Source organism: Oncorhynchus nerka, linkage group LG1, assembly GCF_034236695.1.
Source record: "Oncorhynchus nerka isolate Pitt River linkage group LG1, Oner_Uvic_2.0, whole genome shotgun sequence".
Taxonomy (NCBI): Eukaryota; Metazoa; Chordata; class Actinopteri; order Salmoniformes; family Salmonidae; genus Oncorhynchus; species Oncorhynchus nerka.
Window position 1 is genome coordinate 13,299,779 of NC_088396.1, and position 20,562 is coordinate 13,320,340.

Genomic DNA, 20,562 nt, shown 5'->3' on the forward strand with positions numbered 1-20,562 from the left:
TCTACCCTACAGCCTGTGCTGACGGTTTGACACTGACGGTAATGAGAGGACAGTCACTATACAGCGCTTACTTGTTGAGGGAACAAGCAGGAGCGATTCTACTGCATACTGTATTACACTGCTGGACTTGTTTTTCCACAGAGCAAATGTCACACCGGCTATTCATTGATGAGATTGTTTCTCCAATTCATTGCATTAGTACCAATGTCAAACAGTGTGGAAATATATGATTCAAAAGCAGCCATTTGTGCAAACATAATGAATAATATAGGCAGCAATGTGTCTGGCATTCATTTGGTAAATGGCTTATTTTGTGGCTCGTACGCATAATGTAACATGAAAGTTGTACGGGAAAAAAAAAAGAGTCAAATGTGCTTTCCAGACAGCCAATTGTCTCACCTGTGTGACTTTCTCAGTGACGTTGTGCGTTCTGTCCTTAACCTTGGGTGCTATGATAGTGTTTTCTGACGATGGGGGAGAGTGTGCCTTATTTTCGTTATTCCGCTCCGTGAAGTTGAGCGCAATCAGCGGGATCTTGTTGATGGTGCTGTACTTGTTGATGTTGGACTCAGAGGTGGAGCCCAGCAAACTGGACTTGAGATGATTGAAAGGACCTGGAACGTAAAGACAACCCAAAGAAATTGACTGTAGAGAGGTTGGTAATAGAGTATAGCACAGCTCTAGGAAAGGACATTGAGTAGTACCTGGACAGAGGTCAAAACTGTAGCAGTGAGCCAAACATCACACATTTGATGATGGTTGGCATTGGTGATCAGGGAAACTGATGGGAAGCAGACAGAGCATAGTGACCACTGATTCCCCCCCCCGACCCCAGAAACCAAAATAGCTTTCTTTCATGCAGGGGTTGGGTGGGGATGGCAATATTAGCAATTAGTGGAGGCAGCAGGCTTTCATTCAGGAGGTGTTGATCAATCATTCAAAGACATTTAAAAAAGCTGACATGACAAAACAACACTCAACTGTCTAAGTCACAACACATTCTCAAGTGTAGCGCTTCGTTGAGGGTAGAATTTCAGGGAGAAATCATCATCACTCGTGGTCAATTGGCTTGATTAGGACACATGCTTCAAACAGTCCAATGCACAACAAGCATGGTCAGTGAACACATCGTTACCTCTGATATAGCGACCATTGTCTAAAAGCAGCATCAAAGTGGCGAGAGGAAGAGAGAAGATAGAAATAGTACTGTGGATGCAGATATTGTTGGCATGGATCCGTAATAGTATGCTGTAATACACAATTCCTGAGCAAGGAGTACTCACAAGACACAAAGATGACAATAGCTCTGTCCGCATTCGAAATCTAGGGACCACAAAGCTTTCGCTAGACATTTCATCGTCCTACTTTACCTTCACTCGCGTGTCGGTCCCTGAACATGCTCTTGGAGTTGCTGAAGCCTTCTATGTCGTGGACGGAGGACGCTCGCCTCATGCTGCTCCCGCTGATGCTGCCTCTGGAGATGGTGTGTGCGAGGCAGGTGGTGGACTGGTGCGCCTCCGTCTGGTACAGCCTGTCCCACGGGTGCTGCTTGGGAGAGGAGTGGTCCAGGGGTCCGGGTCCATGCACACTGGCCTGGGAGGAGTGGTGGCTGGAGCTGATGAGGGCCCGTGTGTCGTTGGCATCGGTGGGGCTGCAGTTGTCCTCGGTCGGGGGCGACTGGAAGTTGGTCAGAGCAACAGAGTCCTCGTTCTGTTTGGGGGAGGGGGAGTCCACCACGACGGCATCTGGGTCCTCTTGTGGAAGAGACTGTTTGTTGGAGACCAGGCTCAAGGCAGCCTGGCGGAATCGGAAGAATCGTCCCTTTCCTAAACAGAAAATGTTGGACGTGTTTATTCCTGCACCAAACAATCAAATGATTAAATGATGAGAATGTATGATTTTGACTGTATAACATAACATGTCAAAGATCTAAAGCATAAGCAATAGCAACGATTATTTAGTCAATTCAGTCACATTTTCAATGAATGCCAATCTCATTACTGTTCTTTGAGCTGGAAGGTGCACTTTCATTTCTCTGATTGTGTGGAATTCTATAATTGGATTACCTTATGTGTTCATGATCAAACAGAGGAAGCAGAAAGCCGGAGAATCAACCTCTAATCCAATGGCATTCAATGGTACGTGACTGGATAACCTTGATCGGCCCTTTACCCATAGTGCATAGCGTGTATACTGCTGTAATGCCTGTCATGGTGTTCTTTCTTATTTGATGATTAATGAATTAAAAGTGTTGATACGTGGACACTATGTATTGGCATACACCGCAGGGTATCACAATGTTATCATACCACGTTCAAAGTGAAAACACTTAGCGGAAAGTTAATCTCCTTCCTTCATTTAACAGAGATGGTATGTCCAGTATCTCATGTGTGCCTCATGTGTGTCCACTGTGCAGTAACGTCTTCAGAGTGACACACAGGCACATATAAACCAGTGAGGGAACTGTAGGTTGGGTTCATTAACAATAGAAGTGGTGAAAGTGAGCCCCAGGCTCACTCATAAATATGAGGCAGCCATCGTTCAGCACCCTCCTTGCATCGTGTCACTGCCATCTGTTTCCATTCCCCAACCACACGTACTTATGTTACAACTCTAATACACAATAAAGCCATCACTCTCAACAGGGCCCCTGGACAGGCCTCTGAAATAGCCCCCAATTGCAGGAAGTCTGCAATTTAGACCTGTTTTTTTTTTTAAATGGATATAGGAATACCTGCCTCAGCATCTCTACTGTAGGTGTCTTTGATTTACACTCATATGAGATGCCAGAGGAATGTAGAGGGCTGCATATTTCAGGTGAACTTCGAGTTCCAGTAGCATAGAGTTGGGGTTGCAAAGTTCTGGTAGCTTTTCCAAAATTCTCAGGTCTTCAGGAAATCCCAGATGGAAGATTTCCGGAATCAGAAGGAAATTAGAAGGAAATCCGGAAACTACAACCAGGATATTGGGGGAAAAATGTGCGAAAGTAACCGGAATTTGGCAAGCCTACGTAGTAGCCTACTGGATTCATTACTGCTTTTCTCCTCTCACTTATTTCATCTGTATATAAACGACATCGATCTGTAAACCCAGCATCACCAGACATGGCCTCCTTCACCAGCTGACACACACTTTGTTTTCATCCCCCTGCAATGGCTTGGTATGAATGCAGGTAGAAGCTGTTGATTTATGAATGGTAGGGCAGAGAGCACTTGATCCTCACGGAGCCTTCTGAATTAATAATGGCTGTTTTAGTGTTTTACTCCTGCTTATGTCAAAATGTACTTATGTAGAACACAGTTCCTGTGTGTTTTGTAGAAATGTCAAAGGAACAGGATATAGAAGCAATACAGAAGCAAGAAGACAGGGAATTCAATTTAGAATATGCTTTCTCGTTTCAGCCCCACTACTGTAGAGTATTTATTTCCATTGGGAAGAAAGAGAGAGCATGTGGAGGTCTTTCTCTTTCATACCGTTAAGCCTTCTAGGCGTCATTTACTCTAAACACATTCATTTTCTATTCCATACAGCAGCTATTAATCCGTCGCAATAACTCAGTATGAAATTAGAATGAAATGGTTCAGAGAGGCAGAACAGCTATTGGTTGCACCCAGTGAATTTAGCTGACAATGAAGTCCTGAATTCAAATTTTTTATTGTAGTTTATGTGAATCTATACCGTCGTCATTTCCCTATAAATAGCACGGAGGAAAGATTCATTTTCATACGGTCCAATGCATCCCTTTTCTCTGTCATTTTGTACTTCTATTTTTGCTGAGAAGGGGGTTCTGTGTGCAGACTGTGAAGAAGGGATTATTCTTGCCTTCGCTCATACTATTGTGCTAGTTGCTATGATACCTGGAGACAGTATGCACGGGTTCATAATTAGTCCCCCATTGCCCCCAAAATCACTTTGCAAGGGAAGCATATTTGTATGAGGCCAATAACAGCAAGCCGATGCCTGTCGGTGAGGAAGCTACTGATCGATCCCCCAACATGCTTATCTTTTCCTTCTTTCTGTGGCGTTTGATCCCCTCAGTAAAGACCTTTAGTATGAAAATCAAGCAATCCGCTCTGATCAGTGATGCTATGAACACACACACACACACAAAGATAATGCACACACAGATGACACACACAACACGCACACGACACACACAGAGGACACGTGCACCCCACCCCCTCCCCACCGCCTTGGGTGCAGTGCAGTGTTCAGGATTCCTAGTGAACCGTGCGGATGGCTCTGCCTTGCTCAGTGAGAGGAGATGCTCGGCACCTCCAGAATCAGGAGCAAGCAGAGATGTCTTGTTGACATTTACACCCTCTGACACACAGCAGTGGAGGAGATGGTAAAGAGACACAGCCCCCAGTTCAAATACCACTGCTTTGTTCCCTATCTAAAAATAAGCACAGACGAAGCAAAATAAAGAGATGGCAAAATTCCACAATGACAGAGTCCAAATAAATAGTGAAATAAAAATCTATTCAGTTTACTTGTGAAGAGAAACACAATCTAGTGTGCTGTCCTCCAGATGATAAAATAACTGTCCCGTAAACATCACTTTTAAAAGTTCATATTCTGTTAACTCAAATAATGGAAATGCCTCATCCTATATTCATACTCGCAGCCAAAGCCTAAATTGGTGAAAAAAACACTTAAAAACCCCACCTCAAACTTGTCAAACAAATCTGGAAACATTGGACATTTACTTTAAGCTACATTTGTTCCAGGAACCTGGGATGAATTTCTACAACTTGCCTAATTAGCCTCTTGTAGATGAGGATGAGCATGAATAATTGCAATTAGTAGTATCCATATGTGTAATTGCCCTTCGATAGAAGAGGAGTGTGTCTTTGGGAACTGGAAGGAAGGCACTTCTATTAGTGGACTGCAAAGTCAGTTAGGACTCCCTATGTGATGAGCTCCCCCTGATCTAGCTGCGGTCTTACATCATTACATAGGTAGTCTCCTAAATGACACCCTATTCCCTATATAGTGCACTACTTTTGACCAGGGTCGAAAGTAGTGCATTTTATAGGAAATAGGGTTCAATTTTGGGTGAAACATGACATTTCATTACAAAAAAAGGGTAATACTGCATATCCACATTACCAGTAGACATACACAGGGCAGGAATCCGGATACTCACTGGAGTCAGTTCTTTCCGGGGATGAGTGATTCAGCTTCTCTGTCGAGTCGCTGCTTCCTTCCTCAAGTACGTAATCAAAGTTTAGAATGAACAACATCACTACGCCTTCCTCGTTCTTCACCGGGATTATGTGAGTGTAGCACTGGAAGTCCGTCCCTGTAAGAAATAATAAACCTGTCATGTCTAAAAGCTAATGCTCCTCATCTTCTCCTTCCACAGTTGAGCTCCACCACAGTATAACTTCTAATCCATTCTAAGATGGATGCCTGCTACTCTACCTGAGAACGCTCCAATTGAATAATAATAATATAGTGTTGCAACCCATGGAATCCTCCGCTCTCTGGGCAGAGAGGAAAATCATGTCCTGCAAAAAAAGAATTTCGACCCCTAGATGGCAATACTTAGAGAGATGATTATTATTCCAATTATTATTTTTCCTGTAGCAATATTGATATCATAATGCCACGATGCTAGCACCTCTCTTAGTGCTAAGTGTTCATCATGAATTCCCAAGCTTTATGATAGTAAGGCAGTTTGCTGATTCGACATGGACACAGACTGGTCAAGAGGGCACCTTTACAAGTAGTGTGCTTTATCCTGGACTCAGCACACAGGCCAGAGCTTGACATTGCACATACAATGTGCCCAAATGGCACCATATACCCTTTATAGGGCACTACTTTTGACTAGGATTCATTGGGCTCTGGTCAAAAGCAGTGCACTACTGTATACAGCGAAAAAAGGTATAATTTACAATGGACACATAGGAGGACAGGACTACGCTTGGAACAGAGTCAACTCCCAGGGTTTCTACTGGGTCATGCCAGACCCACTACCGCTGAGCTGCCTCCTCAAGAGGAGGAAAAATCCACTATCAAGATCTTGGCTGCGTTCCCCGGTCAAAAGTAGCGCACTAGGGAATAGGCCGCCATTTGAGACAAAAACGTCTCTTTCTTGTGCCCATAAGATGGCAAATATCTGGAATGCACTGACTGGATTATAGAAGGATCAGTACCTTGGGATGAATTTCTCCAGGCAGAATGGAGCAAGAAAAAGAAACCGACCCCCACCCAGTGAATATGTGTTCCACGGAAACGGAAGCATTTAGGCTACAACATAGTATATGCAAAACATGGAATGCAACATTTCACCAAAGCTTAATCATCTCATCAGCAAATCAGTATTATGTTAGGTAATAGTATGACTAAATATGTTGTACTTGAATTATCGCGCAAACCCCTAAAAACCATTAGAATATCCACACCAGAACTTAATAGGGTCAAGAGAGTTTTAACAGATTGCAAATGACTTCAGCACTGCTGGAGACACTACATCAAAATATAGGAAGAAAACGTTGACAACACCATCAGCACCTTTTTTAAGTGAGATTGACTGTTCTCTTCCAGTTACCTCAACTCGGCTGAATTCTGTGTCAATTAGTTATAACACATATGCTAAAGCTGCACTACTATCTAATTACCAACAAAAATGGTGATACAGGAAAAATGGGTTTTGGTTCCTTAGGGTCTTCCAATCTATTTAGAGCCGGTGCAATATGTTAGGCCAGCTTCCCCGAGGCCTCGGTAGGGCATCAATGTCAGGAAAATTGTGTTGCTCGCTTATTTCAAAGGATACCAAACAAGCTTCTCAGAAAGCATCGTAAACAGAAATACATACTGAAATGTTAAGGGTCCTTCCATATAAACACGTAGAAACTATATATGTTTGTGCGGCTATATCATTTGAATAGGAGGCATTCCTTCAAAAAGAAAGGAGGGCCAAGGCACTCTTCATATAATTCATTAAAAGGCCTTTATTTGTATGGCATATTCAATGGAAACAAAGATTAAAAACGCTGGCGTGTTTCGGCTGCAGGGCCTTCGTCAGGGAGTACAAAGATATGATAATGCAAAGTCCTCTTTTTGAACAGCTTTTTCTAAATCAACCCTGATTTGAAGAGGGAGTGGTTGCAGAATTCATTGGACAACACCTAGTGTGCAATACTCTACACATTAAAAAGTGAAATACTGTAGATATGTTATCAAAATGCAAATCAAGGTTAGACCCATCAGAACCCCTAGGCACCTTGAATATGACTGGGCAAGGTGGTAAGAATAGGAGAGACATCTTTTTTTTTTTTATAGTACACTAGATCGATCACAGCAAACATGGACCACCACAGTCCTTATTGCAAACAAAATAATTTCATAAGCGCACATTGTCGTCAGCAAATGGAGGGCCAGGAGGTTGAGGGTGGTCTCCTGTTGCCTATACATGGTTTAAAAATTAATATAGCCTTGGTACTGATGATGCCGATTTATCTGGTGGCTAAATCTGTCATTAGATCAACTGATGATTTTCCAGCCCTAATCTCTTAGTGCAGCCTCCATAACCCTATATCTCCATAACCCTATGTCTCCCACTGCATTATAATGCCATCAGCATTATCATTGAATTGTAAAAAGCGGGTTCAGACTAATTCAGAGTCATGCAGAGTAGAAGCACCAATGCCAGAGAGAAATAAATCCTCTCATCAGTGGGACTCCATTTCTCCCAGAGTCTCAATGCCCTCGTAAAACAAGCCGCACATCTGCTGCCCTTCTAGGAAGAGCACCCGATGTGCAGTAATAAGCAATACGCAAAGAAGATCAAAAGATGCCCATCCGCCCCTATGCAAATGTGTCTCTCACCGTCTACCAGCCAGGCCAGCAGAGGACACGTTACCAGCGTTCACAGTAATCTCCTCAGAGCTGGATCTCACATCCACACTGTCAGTCACATTCATCGGCAGTAGGCTGTCTGTCTGATTAAACATAACAATCCTCTGTTGGACTGCATTTACATGTCAGGATTTAATAGGAGCCCCCATGGCATGGCCATTCTTCACAACAATATTTTATGTTCAAAACTGTGAAAAACATTTACATTTCTATTGGATTTGTATTTTGTACATTTAGCAGACACTCTTTATCCAGAGCGACTTAAAAGTCCGTGCATTCAACTTACAGTAGCTCGGTAAGGCGACCACGTAACCACAATTCTTGTAATTGTGGTGAACTGGTGATAAGGGAAGCGCCTTCATCTGGTATGGGTTTATAATGTCCGTTGTATGAAACTCCTCACTCATCTCCTCTGCTATCAATACTGCTCATTGTCATTGCTTTTAATCATTAATCATTCATCGATTTTAGTTAACTGCATTTAGGTTTCCCCCCACAATTACATGACGGAATTTACCCCTATTCATCTCCTTGGACATCTATCTCAGCAATAAATGATTCAGTGCATACACGGATCTTGTGTCTGTTAGTTGGCATACATGAATGTTTCACACTGTGTCACGTTTTAGATCTGTGGAAACTAGCTACTGTGAGGAGGGTAAAGAAAATGTGGCAAGGAAGAGGAGACCCAGAATGATTCTGTGGCAGCATATTTGGGAATTGATTTAACTTACCAGATGGGAAAAACAATACCCCGCTAAAAGGCTGAGCTATTTGGGTGCCTCCTCATCCTGTCTCCTGCTGAAAGTCACCTACGCAGGTGTATAATAGCCAACATCCTCTTTTTTTTTAACCTCCACCGGGGTGATGAATGTAAGAATCCGAATCATCATGTTAGATACTTCTGATGACATATCCGGCCTAGTCATGTGATCTCAAGATTATTCTGTCACAATACAAGATGGTTTAACGTTATAATATGATGTTAACATACACACAAATGCACACACACACACATGCTTACTCTAGAAATAAGGTACAAGCAAATAGAACTCGGGAGTGAAACAGGCCAATCATTTCCTAGTCCTGGTTTCATGTGGTCAGGGGACTATTCACACCTTTCATTGTCATTAGGAAGGATTGTTATGGCAGACAGACTCTGGTGTGTTGATTGAATGGAGCATTCCCCAGTTCATTCCCTCTGCCAGTACACGGATCACATCAGACCACGTGCATGATTGTGGAAAGCGGCCAGGATAAACAGTGTTGCGTACACTATGTGCACCTCTCAGGTTGGTGGTAAATCACACTGAGAAGCACTGGGAAATGTGCAATAAGAGCATTTAGTGGTGCATTTGACCTATGGTTCAAGACGTGTTATTCAGTGCTATACATATCCTAAACAATTGCGTTATTAGTTGCGTACCGGGTTGTATTCACTAGGTACCACATGGCAAACAACTGACTGAAACAAGGAGGGACTAACTGAACTTGTCCAACACGAAATATAGTGTGCACTAATGAATACGACACAGTTACCACCTCCTCCCTGTGTGAGTTGGTAATCATTTGCAGGCAGGTTGGGATAATTGAAAGTGGCAGGTTCAGCAGAATACAAAGGTCTAATAGTGTACATTAGTGTCTCTCCTAGTGATTGGATGTCTATCATTAATTTCAGTAGGTGGGTTCAAGTTTCCCTTCAAGTGTCAATCTAGCAGCCCCTTCAGTCCCTAAGGAGCTGCCTCGGCCCCGAAGCATGATCACGGTTTTCAGACTGGCAGAAGGTCAAATGAGATTTCCAGCGCTTTTACCTTTTGGTCCCATTGAATGTCAGATTCCAGGCCACAGAGAAATGCAGATCATACTGATATTGTGGCCTTTAAGCATAATACACCTGTCATGGAAAAAGCTTTTATCAAGCTGACTATGAATGCATAAGCTCAGCGGGCAAAGCAATTGTGTGATTCCTAAGATGCACAGATATGAGGCTTCGGAAAATAATGTGGTAACTGAAAGATTTGATAGTCTTAGAATTTCATTTTTTTTCTTCAAAAGTCTGCAGAGACATAACTGATAAGGGAAATTGATTCTTAATTAACTATATATTCAATGTGTTGACAATAGTGAAGTCTAAATTGTAGACTGTAGAAATTGTGTATCTGAATTCGTGTTACTTTGCATACTATACACATGATGACCGTACATCACCTTGGCATTGCAAACTATAATTTTCCTTTCAATGCTTTTCAAGTATGGATAAAAATAGATTCCTTACCAATGACTGCACAAGGTCAATGTCTTGCCAGTCCCGTAGAAGTATTGGGCCCGTGTGAATACATAGATACAAGTGCTGTATGGATATCAGTTCCCATTTCAAGATGATGGAAATTCCATTCGATTCTATTTCCACCATCAATAATTGAAAAGATGGCTGCACATCGAGCCATTATTGATTGCTAAAAGGTCTACAGCTGTGTGATCTCTTCGTCTTGGAAATACTTCTCTGTACGGAAGCACTCTGGCGAGAAAGAGAAGTCTAAAGGTACTTTTAGAAGGGCGGGGCCTTCTAGTACTTCCCACCCCTTAAAACACAGGACCTTAAGCACTCACCCGCACTGTTTAGGATCTTTATGGGCACGTCTCATTAGTCGAAACTAAATTGATATAGGCACACGTTATTTTGTTCAGCAGATGCGTCTTAAGGTTAAATGCTAGTGCAACGAGGGGAGAAACAATCCCATATTTAAAAAAACATTTAACACGGATCTTCATTTTTTGGGGGGTTCGCTATGAATCCCAACATGTAGAGAGAGAAAAAACAGCAGTTCCAGACGGAGCAGGCGATACATGAGTCATGACACTCTCCGCGGTTATCGTGCTAATACAATGTGACGTGGTTGTTGCAGGGCTGTGTTGCGGAGGCCATACACAACCGCACAAGGGGCACAGCCAATCGAGAGGGGAATGTGTAAGGGGAGGGAAGGCATACTAAACCCTTTGTTTGGAGTCTGTTGGCCATGTGGCCATATCTCGCCTCCGTTGAGACTGCCCTAAGCTAGTCATCATGGCCTACTTTCATCTTTAATCAGTGTCCTCTTAAGTCATCAAGATGAACACCAATTTCAAGTGCATCTTACTGTATGTGTTTTGCTAGCTAGCCAGCTAGCTGATATTTGTCATCCAATGGGCTGAAATAGCTAATTGCTGGCAAAAGCTAATTGGAAGTAAAACAGATGGTTTGGTGGCCGTTGGATTGGATTCAAGAGGGTCCCCCATGAAATTGAGATATGAATTCATATGTGGATATGTAGGGCGACTGGCCAAGGCGTGTGTTTGTGATGTTCAATACTCCATCTGCTACCCACTGTACTCTGTGTTAATTAGCTTTTTGTCAGATGATAATTACAGAGCCTGTCTAGAACAGCATTTATATCAGGCCCATTTTATCGAAGACTTCTGCGAAATCTACTCATCTAATTCAAACCTGATATGTTTTTAATTCAATCCAATCTTTATTCTGATAGAATGGGTTCTTTCTAATAAACGTCTGACCTTGGCAAACACTAAATGTGCTTTGCAACATACTGGGAGTAACCAAAGAGGCTAAGATCAATAAAAAATGCATGTACCTCTTTTTGAGCGCAGCCATCCAGGTCTCCCGAAGCAGCCAACTGTGAGTGCCCTGTGTCCCCCCTGTCGCCCCCACCCTCCCCATCACCCTGCAGACGGCCCTCCAGCTCCTCAACGGGGAATCACCTTTGAAACCCTGCACCCACGCATACCTCAGCAGCATGGCTAGCTATGCTGGGACTGTTATGTATTTAACTTCAGCGTGCTGCTCAGTGTCAGCTTCCCTTTGTACTCACTCATTCAGTTCCAAGGTACTATTACACCCCTCGGAATAGGGCCGTTTTACAAAGCCCAGCAAAGGAAGGTATTTCTCTCGTTGATTATGAATCTTCTTTGAGGGGGAAGGCGTTGTGATTTCGGATTTATCTCCTCTCACAACTATTTACTGTTCAACACCGAGATGAACGATAATGTGCCTGTGGCGACGGTTTTGGATGTGTATCTCACTGTGGTCTTGATTGTCCTTTTCGAAGCATACGCATGAACAGCTTCACTTTTCAGTTTTTTGCAGGGCAAAGAGCTAGCGATGTGTTGCTGATGATGTCGTCACCGGGCATTTCAAGACCCCCCCCCCCTCCCTCCACAATGGGAACATGACACAGTATGAAAACCAAATTAGAGATGCTTATATTAAGAATGACTATTCCCATCTGCAGTTTTATACTAACATGTCTGCATGACTATGATTCATTTGATAGTATCGCACTCCTGTAGACCGAGAGTGAGCAAGCAAGAGGGAGCACCTGAGGTCTAACACCATCGAGTTGTGAGTCATGATTTAATTTTGGCCAGACACACTTCCCCTATTTCCTATGCCGTGACACTATCGCCTATCCATCCTTATGCTCAACTATTCCTCTATGTTGTCAACACTGGTTCAGCCCTATTGTGTCTAATGTCATTACCACTCGGTGAAATGTGATAGGCTTTAGCTAAATGCTTTAGCAAAATGGGGTCGACAAACAACTCGCGTCGATAGGCCCATTGCTCGCAAGGATGTCATGAATCTTGCATTTGTGTTTCCATCTACGGGAGCCTGTGGATTGTGCCCTTCCATAGCCCTGTAATGCATTTACGCGGTAAGCTGCTCACTCCCAGTCACCGCAGTGTCATCCTCGACATCTTTATTCATGAGCTCTGCGCCTCACTCTCGACTCATCTGAGGAGTATTAAGAGTCCTGTCTCGAGGCACGGGAGGGAGGGAGAGCGAGTGTAATGATTAAGTTTGAATGTGTCGTATGGCTTTTACTCTGCTCCCATTCCTTATTAACCATGATTGACACATTGAGTTTATACAGAGCTACACGGAGACTAAAGTGACCTTAAAACCCTGCTCTTCAGAGAGGTACTCCTCACCAATGGCTCCCTAGGGTACTTTGTGTTGTTGTCTTTCTCCAGGATTCTAAAAGAATCTATTCGACTTACTCGAGGAGCATCTGGCTCTGATTCCCACGTGATTAGCAGAAATATGAGGCTAATGACTGCTGCTGCTGGAAGGTAAAAAATGAAACTATTTGGATTTTCCAGTTATCTACAGTCATTTTTCACTATGTACATATATAGTGAACGGCAGAGAAAAAGTTGGGTTAAACGCTCTTTATTGCCGTGAGCCGGGGGAACAAAAAAATACGACCTGCCTTCCTGTCATCATATACTATCCCTTGAAAAGAGGAGCGACACTGCAATGCCTTTGAGGGGTGAATTATACTGACCAAAAAGCGCACTGCCTGACAATGGCAGGAGGTGGCATTACATTTTTAGATGTATGTCATTGAGCGGCAACTTCCTTTTAATTCACCGCGACTTCACAGCACTGCTGGCTGCACTGAACACGGTTCATATCATGTCTGGAGTCAAGCTAAAAAAACACTAAACCCATGTGGAGATAGTGGCTCAAGAAAATGGAACACAAAGAGGACCAAAGGTCCTCACGAGAACAGTCAAAACGAGGATAGACGAGATAATAGCCACATCTGCTTTTCGGATTACATCTAGAGGAGTCAAGGACCTTGAACATATGCTGGAATAACAATGCCTCATAGACATAATGCACAGTACAGTTAGAATGAAACCTGGTGTCACCCCTCACAGGGATGAAGCTCAATACAGTAGCTCACATGTCCTTTTCTTGCTCAGTTCATGTGCTCAGGAAAAGCCATAGAATTAGGAATTAGAATAGGATCTCTATGGGGAAAAACTCGGAACCGACAGTTAAATCTAATTGAGAGGAAAACAGAAAGGCCCACCTTTTGAAGCTGGTGCGGCATCCCAAATGGCACCCTATTCCCATAAGGCTCTGTTCCAAAGTAGTGCAGTATGTAGGGAATAGGGTCCTATTTGGGATTCAGCCCCTGGTTCCAGTCTGATGATGGTACATTGATTACTGGATGAATTGTTTTGTTCAGACTCTCATAGATTTCTCTGTGAGGGTTGTGACTGGGCATGGCCCGTCTCGCCACTGTTGACAGATTTCACAGGACGGCATGCAAATACTGCAGTCACTCATTGATTTATTGTCATTGTGAAACAAGACGACATTGATTCGCTGTTAGCTACTTGTATCGTCATTACAATCGTCTGGAACAGCCTTGGAGGAAGGCAGGTGAGTCGCAGCATATTGTGCTCTAGACCAGAGTGAACTGAGACAGCACTTTCCTTTCCTCTGTCAGTCACAGACAACACACTACTCCCTACTGTGCCACGGCAGCTGACCAATCCCCATTGACCTTGTCAGAGTCCAGATCCACTTGCTCTGCTGCATGTGTCTTAGTGACGACTAGGACCAAGAGAAGGTACAAACTACCCTATTGCCACGGACAGTCTCTACTATACATACAATTGGAAATTGATAATATGCTGGTTCATGCTCCTAGATGCTGTATATCACATAATACCTCTCCAATGCCAAGGTCTTCAATAAACTGGAATGTTCAGCCTTCTGGCATTGTCTGCCAAGCCACTGATTACACCTCCATTACGCAATGGCAATTTAAAAAAAAGAAATCAAGCCAGATATCATTGTCAAAGGTTATCTTGCTTCCTCGCTTAGAATATAATAACATTTACTGAAACTCTCACATCATACATCATCAAAACAATGATATCCATAATGGTTTAAGACCTAAATTGTTATTGTTGGTAGTTAAATACAATATTTTCCATAAGTAGCACTGTTCAGTAAATGCAAAGGAAGATCCGCATTCTACATAAGACAGGAAATATGGATATTGGTAGTCCTTTCCTATAAATGCTAATTGCCTATAAATGCTGTTTGCTCCATCCACATGAATAGCGACATTTATAGCACAGGTCAATGGAGACACTTTCTTAATTGAAGGAAAATCTCTCATTACTTCTCATTGTCAAGTGCACTGTCAAAACTGCATAACCTCATCTCTGCTGTGTTCACCGATTCTCTCGAGTAGGATATCAGCACACATAATCAAAACAAGGCTGCATCTCAAATGGCACCATATTCCCTTTATAGTGCACTAAAACCCAAAGGGCTCTAGTCCAAAGTAGTGCACTATTAAGAGAATATAGTGCCATTTGGGACTCACATTGAGGTGGACGTCTTGTGGTGGGACTGTAGCTTATGATTTCTCAGAGGCAGCGTGTCACACCTAGTGTATAAGGCCACCTCTCTGTCTCTGGCCTGGTTGACTGACTCACCATCTTTGCGATGATATGTGATTTCCACCTTGCGCTCCTCTGAGCCCATCAGAGCCTGGTCCACCTGGCTGATGGCATGTGTGTCAGTGTGCTCGCCGTGGAGGAATTCACAGGTGCATGGCTTCTGCATGACGTCCGGTCTGGAGTAGCCAGTCATCTCACAGAAGCCATCATTACAGTAGATGATTGCACAGTTCTGCACCCGGGCATTGGCTATGACAAATTTCCTATCTGCAAGAAAAAGGAAACAAAAAACCACAATGCTATCAAACCAATTGGTTTGTGGTGTCTATATTTGAGGTTTATGAACATTTTAAGAGTATTTGTAAATTGAAGACAGTCCAGTATTTGATATCATTAATACAAATGTGGTATAATTTGAAACAACTGTCGAGAAGTTGTAAAATAGCACTTGATTTCTGAGAACATCTATTGACTAAGACTAGAGCATAATATAATACATTCTTGACACTGCTTGATGTGTTCCTCTAACGCATTCTTTAAATGAACAAACCCATTCTTAATTGGAGAAATATGAACGTTAATTCATACGACCCAACAGCTTTTAAAAACCTAACTTTATGCCCACTCTTTACCCACTTTTACAAACAGACTAATAAAACACACGCGCCACAACGCCAAGAACAACACTTTAGATTAGCACGAGGATACCAGGGATGTTATACTTACTCTGTCCTTCGAATTTCCGTATTATTATCCCAAGAAATGTATTTTGTGGCGCAACATGACCTCTTCGTACAGGCATGATTATTCCGTGCTCTTGTGTAAAGGCGCGTTTGCAATGAGACCGTGAAGTTACTGTTGTTGCCTCTTGCTGATATTTCCTTTGTCACAAATCATTCTCGGCGCACTCACCTTGCACTTTAAATGACCTTTCCCAAATTCACTAGAATACACTTCAGCCAGCATGCATACCAGAGCATAGGAATGACTCCTTGCCGATGCGTACGGAATCGGGGAGGATTTCTGCTTTGGTCAGATATTGTTTGTAAACCATTTCTAGTTGAAGATGGATGCGATGTTGACGTTCTCTGTTGCGATGTGGTGGACAAGAATAGAGGACAGAGGCTGATATGCCAGGGGGAGTGACGTTACCCCCCTAAGGGTTTAGTGCACAGCGCTGCCACCTCGGGTAAGGTTAATTTACAGTGCTGAGAAACTACAGTCAAGCAATCTCGACCTGCACATACAGTATGTCGTGTTCAGTGCGTAATATGTGCGCAATGAGTTACATATTTTGTCCTTGCTATCTGTGATCATTGGGACGTCGTCCCTGCCAATTTTGAAGTTGAAATGTAAAATGGTTAAGGTTAGGATTAAGGTTCAGTTAGGGTAAGAGTAGGGTTTAGGATAAGGACGTCCTAAAGATCCCTGATAGCGCTAACCTTGGCATCTTTGAGCCACGTGGTTTTTATTTACGTAGACTATATATGTTATATCATCCATGGACAGTATAGGCTATATATTCATGACAATGGCTTTGCTCGGTGAGTTCATAAGGACAAAAATAATGAAGCCACAACGAGAAATGAAAGATGTACTTTATCCACAGTATTTGTTATGCCATTACTGGGCAGCTTGAGCTTTACCATTTCGAAATGACAACATGAAAGCGTTCTGTAACAGATCGTGAGAAGCCTATGCTGTTATAGCACACGATGACTTGTCCATGGTGCTGAAGTTTCAGACGCTAGATTTCCTTATACAAAATACTCTTTAACGCTGCTTTTGGCGTTTTTATTTATTTATGCATTGTTGTGTCTGAATGTGTAGCAAAACAATTCAAATGTACTCAATGAGTGTTATATTTGAACTCGTGAAATCCCTAAATGACCAATCGGCAGCTCTGCTAATCTCTGTGTAAACAAATGCAAATGTGTGCAGAATGAAAAGCCCTTCTTACTGTCCTGCAACATCTGTTCATATATTTCAGTAGGAGCGCACCACCCATCTTCTCCAATAAAACAACACATTCAATAGATGGCATGTGTACTGCACTGTCCCCTTCTTTTTTTAATGCCTCCTTTCATTATAAGCGTTTACTTGTGGTGTGTAAAATCTTGCATCATATTTTGTCTTCCAGCGTTCTCTTTTAGAGGGCTATTTTAATCTCATTCTGTCATGTATATCAGAGTATTTGAACTGCATGCAAATGCACAATATAGCACATGCAAGACACCTACAAGTAGCCGACAAAAATCACGTCAACACTTGCTTCCACACAGGTGTTGATCCTGCGTTAATGAAGCAATTAACATCCCATCATGCTTAGGGTCATGTTTAAAACTGCTGGGCAGGCCATTATTTTGGCTAGCATGGCACTGCCCCCCTATAGGATGACAATGCCTCCATCCACAGGGCCCGAGTGGTCACTGAATGGTTTGATGAGCATGAACATGATGTAAACCATATGCCCTGGTCTTCTCAGTAACCAGTCAACCCAATTGAACACTTATGGGAGATTCTGGAGAGGCACTTGAGACTGAGTTTTCTACCACCATCAACAAAACACAAAATTATGGAATTTCTCGTGGAAGAATGCTGTTGTATCCCTGCAATAGAGTTCCAGACACTTGCATAATCTATGCCAATGTGCATTGAAGCTGTTCTGGCTCATGGTGGCCCAACGCCCTATTTAAGCCACTTTATGTTGGTGTTTCCTTTATTTTGTCTGTTACCTGTATATTATCCTGTAAACGATATGCAGCTGCGTACACTATTAGTTATTGTAATGCTATTGGTCACGTTAACAGCTGAGCACTCCTTTTTCCCAAGACCAGTAAAAGGCACAGCTTCTTTGTGAAACTTAGTTTCTCAGGGATTTAAAAAAAAAAGCCGTGAGAGTTCTTCACAAGTCTCAATTAAGCCATATTTTGGGTTCTGGCTAAATATATTTATAGACCCAGAGTGAATAAAAATGTGTATTTTTGATTTGACCTGATGTGTTGTGATCTCTGCAAGGCGTGGTGGTTCCACCGTGGCTAAGCAGAGCTGTTGGTGTGGGTTACAGGAAAACACAGCCTTCCTCTGGCTTTAAAGCTGTATCTGTGGGCTTTTATTCAATCACAGTTGCATTAAGGGAATCGCAAGGCCTCACCCATTACTCATTCCACAGTTACACGGGGACCCTGCAGATATGTACCAGGCCTGGTCATCATTCACCCACAATCAAGTTATGAGTTATAAAATAAATAAATAAATAACCATGGCGTGTGTTTTGATGTCATCCGTACTGTTGTACAATTAAAGCTGAATTTGTTATGTTGAAATGGATTCATTCTTAGAACAGTACAAGACACTACAAAACAACTTGTATTTACTCTAGAGATGGTGCAAGAATATGACTAATGCACATATCTTAGTCACGGGTGAGTTTGATTTATATGATCAAATATGCTGAGTGTTCACGGCAGAGGAGAACCGACGGGTGGGTGAGGGGGGATATTTACTGATCTCGTTTGAGTGTTCCACACAAGGTAAGCAGTCTCCCACCAAGGTCCTACTGCCCTTGGGTATGGACATTGCAGATCCTCCAATCTGGTCCCTCACCTCTCAGCAGTCAGCATCCTGAGTGTGAAAGACTGGAAATAGCTCCAGCAGTGCCTATGATGGCTGGCGCTCACTTTGATTGCAAACCATGACATGGTAAGAGCACCTACATACCAGCGGTGGTTTGATGTCTCTAATGACTGATGGTTACTGAAGTCCTAATTAGTCGTATATAAATGGGGTAATCTGGGATTTTTAAATCCCAGATTGCCCCATTAACTAAGTAACTGTCATTAAAAGGATATGATGCATTGCAGAAGAAAATGTACTGTCTGTACTGTCTATACTGCTTGAGAGATGTCAGAGACTAAGAGTACTACGGGAGTAGAGGTATTGGGGCTTCTAACATTGACAAACAGATACTGCCAGTAAGCGAAATGACATGACTATTCTCCCTTGTGTGATGCTGCACACACATCCCTAGGTCCTCGACTATGACATTGCAGGGTTGTGGTTACTCTGATCTATTGTTCCCATGTGGTTCGCTATGCAGTCTGGAGTAGTCTGACATTAAGACTGGCATTAAAAGCCCCACTAACAGCCTGTAGTGGAAGGCTGCATAGGAATATGGTTGGGCATCATTCAGCTAAGGACATTGATCGTCAGCCCAAAGGGTGCTCTTTAAACCTTGAAAGTGAGCAAAGCAATGTAAACCTCCTGATAATAAAGTAAAGGCTGTACCCAGCACTGTTCATGCTTGTTGCATTTATATTTGTAGATCTTCAAACAGGATCCCATGTATACTGTATATTGGTTTTTATGGATGTGTTCTGGATATTGCATGGCTGCTTTGATATTAAGCATTTCCCCCCATGACAGACTGTCACTGTTCATTCATTTTTCCCCTTAATCTCAGAGAATTTAGAGCAATTTGAAAACAGCAGCCAGTGCCTAATCCAGCTCTCACGGCAGGCAGGGACTGCATCTCTGTCCCCTGCAGTGCCCGCCCCTGCCGCTCTCCTGTCTCTCTCTCTCTCTCTCTCTCACACACACACACACACACACACACACACACACACACACACACACAATCTCCACTGATTAGGGCGACCCTGGTAACACAGTACAGCAGAGGGCTTACTCATTGTCCATATAAACCATTACTGTCCCATCTTGGAGAATAATCCACCGGCGCAAAACACAAAATAGAGTGCAGTGCTTATACCCCGCATCCTGCAAGCAGCCAAAACCATCTGCAATGAATGAGATAAAAAGAAAAACAGAATGAACAACAAGAGCTGACTCACACCTGTGGCCATTTTCATGTGACTAAAAGCATCCTCTAATCTCCTAGAGGTTGAGGTTGAGCGTGTAACGTGTAGCAGGGTTTACACAAAATACTATTCCTGTAGCTGATACTATGCCAGTTGTAACAAAGGATTCTTGTCGGAAAGAGCAGTGTCAACCAGGACTACAACTAGATACAAGGCCATGGAAACAGATCACACTAAACAGAGTTAAAAATATATATAGTTTATTACAGTGTTATAAATGAGTGATTACAGTTTCAATGACTCAATCCCGGGTTAGGTGTTGAAGGCCGTACCGCAAATTGTTGCCTGTTGCACAAGAATCTTGCTGAGAGAAGCCAAGTTGCGGCTAGTTGTATTATACAAGTTTCAAAGTTTCAAAGTTTAGCCACCTGCGCAGGATACAACAGGTGTAACACAGTACAGTGACATTCTTACCTTGAGAGCTCTTTCCCAGCAATGCCGTGATAATTACAATAAAGATAATAGAATAAAATAAAAACAACGAACAAGACCTATGATGAGAGTTAGAAACATGAGAATTCAAGCACATTTGAAGTCGGAAGTTTAC

At 42.7% G+C, this 20,562-nt stretch overlaps 1 protein-coding gene across 1 annotated transcript in view; it reads right to left on the reverse strand.

Annotated features, from left to right (window-relative positions):
* Nucleotides 1–16,218, reverse strand: part of LOC115144145 (potassium voltage-gated channel subfamily H member 7-like) — a 49,698-nt gene extending 33,480 nt beyond the window's left edge. Inside the window, exons 1-6 of the mRNA XM_029684969.2 lie at nt 15,862–16,218; nt 15,172–15,402; nt 5,150–5,305; nt 1,371–1,826; nt 1,136–1,156; nt 400–614 (exon numbers count right to left, since the gene is read on the reverse strand). Coding sequence (XP_029540829.1) covers nt 400–614; nt 1,136–1,156; nt 1,371–1,826; nt 5,150–5,305; nt 15,172–15,402; nt 15,862–15,937 — 1,155 coding nt within the window. The 5' untranslated portion in view covers nt 15,938–16,218. The remainder of the gene's footprint in view (nt 1–399; nt 615–1,135; nt 1,157–1,370; nt 1,827–5,149; nt 5,306–15,171; nt 15,403–15,861) is intronic.
* Between the last annotated feature and the right edge of the window lie 4,344 nt (nt 16,219–20,562).